We start from the raw sequence: 6131 nt of genomic DNA, 5'->3' as shown, positions 1-6131 counted from the left end.
GCTGCGGAGGCTTTAAGTCCACTAAGATGTAAACTGGCTGGGAGGAGCTCTGAGTTTTGACAGGCCGGCCTGACGGATGACTGACACTTGGCTTAATGTGAGAAGGATGGAGAGCAGAGACAAGCGGAGGGAGCCAGATGGAGCAGAGGGAGGCCAAAAAGGAGATTAGGTACCTGCAGGAATAAATATGAAAAGTGTGATTGAGGGTGACAGTTAGTAGCTTTGGGAAAGAAAAAGGAAGATTAACAAAGATGGAACATTTAGAGGAGGTATAGATAAAAAGAAAGAACTAAGATCTGGGATAAAAGGACGAAAATATAGAAGGGGAAAAAAAACAGAAAGGAAGAAAAGAATGAGTCAAATCAGAGAGATTTCAGAAGCTTTTCTTTATTTGTTCAAGATGGTTTCAAAGAAAAAGATACAGAGAGAGAGAATACAGAACGTTTTTTGTTTTTTTTACAACATCAGTTGTTGGGTCAGTTGTGCAACTTTGACAGATTACAGCAGATCAAAGGAAAGCAACACAAGTTTGTATATATTCATATATCGTAACTTTTTTCAGTCAGAACACAGAACTGATGTCTTAAAAACACCTAAATCAAGCTGCTGTATGGTACAAACTCTAAAAGTGGTGCAAAAGTTTTCATCTAGCAAACAACGAACAAAATCAGCTTAAAAAAAAGGATCAGGTAAGACGTGTGTGTGTGTGTTGAAAATGTATTTAGTCCTGAGACAGTGCACGTATATACAGTGTGGGTGTGTGTTTCATGTTAGTGTGTTTATAACTGTGTTTGTCTGCTTTGAGAATATCAAGGTGGGGAAAAAGCAACTTGTCAGTTATTTTGACACAACATACATTGTAAAATCTTCGGGGATAAACTTTGGTGATTTCCTACATTTTTCTTATTTTATTGGCGACAATTGATTCACTAACAAGTATTGTTTGTGTATCAAAAGCTTCGGTTAATTCCTCTGTGCCACCGAGCTCCATTATCACTGAAAAACTAAAGGACATCACTGAGCTGCACCGCTGAACTGACGAAACTTTCCTCATAAAAACCACTGTAGTAGGTTTGATGCTTGTATGTGACAAAGTAATGACATGACGACACGTGGATAATAAGACACTTCAGCCTTTGAGCAAGATGAACAAACTAAGGAAAACGAGGATTTGAAGGGATAAAGCGATAAATCATCTGTTCCCAGGAACCACGCTGGCACTGGAAATGCAACTTCTAAAACCAACATTTAATAACGCAAAATTTCGATATGATGAAAAGGCTAAGTGAAAAGATTTTGTGAGCAAATTTTTCCAGAAACACAGTGAAAGTAAGTGCCATCAATAGTGCACGGAGCTGTTCCTAAACAAACTATGGTCTAAATATATTTGTTCACTCATCCATGGATGCTGTGCCATGAGGTAAGTCTGGGTGTGCTTTGTGATTTTGTGACAATCATACCTTGTTTGAATGAATTGTTAAATGAACTTTGTAAGCACTCATTTTCCCATTTTGTTCATGCACTTTTTCAGATGTTGAGTTTTCCAGATGCAGGAAGACCGTTTGGACTGCGTAGAGGTGTCAATAAACCAGTGGAGGACAGTGATAAGCTAGTGGACTGGTCTCTTATTACTCTTATGCAGAATGAGAGCTCCAGAGCAAATGTGCTTCCAAAAGTTCCTTCAACCGCAAATAATCAAAAGATCCGACAACTCATCAGGTGACACAGAGGCAGTTTTGCACAGATATGAATACAGGTGTGCCTTGAAATGTTATTTTCCTGTGTTTTGTGTGCTTTGGATGACTAAGGTTTTACATGCGTTTGATACACACACAATACTTTCAGCACAATAAAGTAAGTGTTTGTTTTGGTGTTTCGATAAAAGAAATATACAGAATACCAACAAAGTTAGAATTTAACTCAATTAGGCCTCGAACAGCCTCCAAACTCAATAAAAGGTAAAAGCTCAAGAAGCATTGAAAATGAATACAACAGCAAGTAATTTAATCTTCTTCATACCTTTAACAGCTACATTTTAGAGAACAGAGATCTGTGCAGTGCATTTCTGATTCAGTGTAGAAATGGAAACACGACCTCCAGAAATAAAAAAGGCAAACCTCAGCCAGCGTGCAACCAAATCTGGTCCGTCTTCCTCCCCCGCCGTACGTAAACATGACTTTACTTCCTTCTTATTTCCTGAAATTATCCGTACCCTCCTGTTAACGAATGAAAGTGCAAACGCCATTCTCTGTCAGTCTTGAAGCATGCATCGTATACAGCCGACACACTGTATGCATGATTCATTTACAATATGAAACAAGATAAATAATCTCTGCCCTCTGTTTTTCTTTTTTTAAAACACCCCTGCATGTTGTTTTTGACATAAAGCTACGTGACAGCACAGAATCAAGTCAAAGTGCACAAGGTCAAAAGAGAGAAACGCGCAAAATGGAAAAAGGCAGGAAATGAGCGCCCCAAATCTGGGCATGTAAAACCCATATCCTTCACCCTGCATCCTCACCCCTTTCCCACCCACTGACCAAAACTCTGATGCTGATGTTGCACACCCCTGCTGGTGGGGCCCAGATGGTGGAGGGGGCACATGTCACACAGTGAGAGAGATAAAGCTGTTGTATCTCTGGATGTTCCTCTTGAGGATTTCGGAGCAAGGACCCAGCACGCGCTCAAAGCGTGGCCGATCCAGCTTCACACACTTGAGGGGACCCCGGGCGACTACGGTGGCGGCCCTGGGACGGTTCAGCAGCAGGGCAATTTCACCTGGATGAGAGAGAATAATCAGCACGTCGTCCCAAATTTTGACCTCAAACATTAAATACAAACAGTATGAGAAATGGGGCAAAAGGCCCTAAATCAGTGCAGTTAAGTGACAAATTAAAAGAAAGTTAGTTAAACATAGAGATTTACAGCTAACTGCGATGATCTTTAAACCCAAAAAAGGCATGTCTTAATTTTTGCACCTGATATTGAAACATGATTTTAAAAACCAGCATATTTTGTAAATCACCAGTAAAACAAACCACACCTAACAGCACTATTTGGGGAATGTGCTCGTACACTATTTTACCCTGTTTAGTCAAGCTGACCCTTTAAAATACTTATATTTGCCATTTTTGCGAGTATTGTGTTTTAGTAAAAAGCAACTGCTAATAAGACTTTTTACAATTTATATTTCTGAACAAGATTATTAAAGTTAACTAAACTAAAAAAAACTGAAATGAATTTATAAACTTGGAAAACAAACTAAAACAAAACAGAAATATAGAGGAAAGATCCTGTTTGTTAGTTTAGTAAAATCTGATCAAAACTTGACTACAAGACTGTGAGTCAACTGCTTTCAAAGGTTCTGTTTTTAATGTAATAACTGTACTGTAGTTTTCCTAAATTTTGCCTCTGACATATGCCCTCAATTCAATAATAATTAATAGAGACTAAAACTAAGACTGAACTAATAAAAACTAAACTAAAATTAAATATTTTAAAACGATAAAAATACCTACCCCTCAGCTTGCTAGTAGACACACCTATGGTATTAATTTAATAATCCTAGACAACTTCCTTATCTTATCTTATCCACAAGATTTTCAGTGACCTTGACTTCTGACCTTTAGGTCACTCAGTATCAATTTGAAGCTCCTATGTTGCCTCGTTCTCGAGTTATCGCATTCACAAACGTGGGTTTCCACGCTGCATGCCATGCAGGGTGACGACAACAGCCCATCAGCCTTTTACAGCTGAGGGGTAAATACGAAACCGACACGAGGATTTTCACTCTGGAAACTAACTGAAACTGAATTAAAAGCAAAAAAATAAAGACTAATTAAAACTATAATAAGTCTGGTTCAGAATGATTCATCTTCTCATAACGTGTTTATTTACCATATCTTTAAAAACCAGTTAGTGACATAACTGCTTAAAATTAATTGGAACACTATAAAAAAAAGCAGTAAGCAATGTGACTTGTGTTTGATCTTCTAGATCACTGTGTACTGTCTTCATTGATGTTTATTGACTTCTACTAGCAAAATTTGTATTTAAGATATTTATTAAAAGGTGTAAAATAAACCAAGTTTAGTCTCACAAACTTATGTGGTGCAGAGAAGCAGCAGGGACACACTTACCAAAATAATCAGAAGGTCCAAGGCGTCCCACCTCCACGTACTCCTCAATGTCAGACCTGCGCTGGAGAACAGAGGCGATTCCCTAACACAGAAAAGAAAAGGAGAAAAGTTTAAAGCTGTAGGAAAAAAGGTAGAGAGGGAGAGGAAGGATTGTGTGTGAAGAAGGGAAAGATGATGGAAGAAGGGGAGGAGGAGGGGTCTGGAGGGGGCTATTTAACGAGGAACTGAAAATCATCAGGAGGATTAAGCCGAAGAGAAATTCCTTTGCTTCATAAGAACACAGGTGCACAGGATTTAGTCCACTTTGCTGTGGGATGGACATCTGTTGTGTTGGACAGCAGAAACAAAACAAAACAAAAAAAAAGAAGAAGAAGAAGAAACACACTCTCATGTATCCCAAAATTGCATGCGATACAAAAACTGATTGGTTCTGCATTATTTCCTCCAGAGTGTAATAAATACAAACATCTAAGCCCTTTAGAGGCTGAACTGATTCCTCCTCCATCACATAATCCCCTTTATCAGCATTCAGCTATTAAATGGAAACAACTGCGTTGTCCAAGAGTGAGAGTTCTCCAAAACACAGTCCTTAAATGACCTCGGAAAACCGAAGCGCTTTTGTGTACACACACAAAAAAGCTCAAATAGCATGTTGCTAATGGTCTGCTTTAGATCTGCAAGTGCACACAACCACGCAATGTTAAATAAGAAGATAGAAGAAGACTCAAATGCTCACTCTCATATTCGGAAAATGTCAATTTTCATATATACAGCTGATAGCTGCTGGAGAGACTGACCACCAACGGCTGGCTGAGTGTTTGTGAGTCATCTAAAAAGTATAAGGGAGGAAATTTGATTTCCATTCACTTTGCCCAACAGATGATAACAGTTTATGCTGTCACATCTTGCAGCTGTTGACAAAATTGTGTGTGTGAGTGAGCATATGTTTGAATATTTATCTTAACGCATAAACCAGAACACGCGTGTTCAAAGCTGCGCCTGATGACGTATATTCACATTAAAGTGCAGCTGCCACCTTTTGCCATGCAGATGTATTGGGAGATATTTATTTTCTGGACCTTCACATGTACTCACAAGCTGCTGTAATTGGTAGTAGGTAAAAGAAAATCAGTAGAGAAACTTCCCAGCTTGTCTTGGATCGCTTCATATAACAGACCTGACGGTTCCAACGCTCTCCCTCTCCGTTTCTAATCCTTCTCTGCTCTCTCCTCCTTGTGCCGACTAGGCTAATAATGCTAAATATGAATATAATGAGCCTTAATGAGAACCTCAAAACTGCCAGCTACTCATTGCGGCCACACAAAGGTAATACTGTATTTCAGAGAAAGGGATGTGTGTGTCGATTTAGTGGGTTTGTGCTAGAAATGAGCTGTGGAGGAGTGGAGGGGTACTGTCCAAGTAAGTGGAGAACACCGTGAGAGCGCCACTTCCAAGTAATACCTGGCCAAACCGTGGCGTGATGTCGTTTTATCTCTGGAGACAGGTCTTCTAACCATATTAAAATAAAGCGGGGATATTGTAGGTCACGGAGGCTGAAGGTGATGTTTTAAGTAGTTGTGTAGCCACCAAAAATTAGGATTATGATCCACGTGGTATAGCAGTCCATTCTCATTTCCAGGGATTAAGAAAGTGTAGTTGTGTCAAAGCCGCTTTGTCTATGAGACACCCACATCTGATTAACAACAGTGTAGGATGAGAACTTGTTGGATCAAAAGCAAGACTGGTGGTACTTTACGCTCCTCTACTGAAATTATTAATTATTTGACATGTGCTGCCTACTTTATATCGCTGGCTGCTAAACTAAAAAAAAATACATTTTGGGTGTCAGATATTCTCAAAAAGAAAACCTACAACTGATCTGAGACTAGAGCTGGGCGATAGAACGATAACGATATGTATCGCGATATAACTTTTACTCGATAGAGAAATTAAGCTATCGCGATAGACCTCGCCGCTCTTGTCCTCTTAAAA

The 6131-nt window shown here is 39.2% G+C and overlaps 1 protein-coding gene across 2 annotated transcripts in view; it reads right to left on the bottom strand.

Annotated features, from left to right (window-relative positions):
- Positions 1-413: 413 nt before the first annotated feature.
- prkar1b (protein kinase, cAMP-dependent, regulatory, type I, beta) overlaps positions 414-6131 on the bottom strand; it is a 69529-nt gene continuing 63811 nt past the window's right edge. For both annotated transcript variants that reach the window (XM_005744377.1, XM_005744378.1), the window contains 2 exons: positions 4140-4221; positions 414-2778 (listed from right to left, as the gene is read on the bottom strand). In XM_005744377.1, coding sequence (XP_005744434.1) covers positions 2606-2778; positions 4140-4221 — 255 coding nt within the window. In that variant the 3' untranslated portion in view covers positions 414-2605. The remainder of the gene's footprint in view (positions 2779-4139; positions 4222-6131) is intronic.

The sequence above is a fragment of the Pundamilia nyererei genome, unplaced genomic scaffold (assembly GCF_000239375.1).
Source record: "Pundamilia nyererei isolate P.nyererei 1_Seehausen unplaced genomic scaffold, PunNye1.0 scaffold00142, whole genome shotgun sequence".
NCBI lineage: Eukaryota > Metazoa > Chordata > Actinopteri > Cichliformes > Cichlidae > Pundamilia > Pundamilia nyererei.
This window is presented reverse-complemented; position numbering and strand designations above follow the sequence as displayed.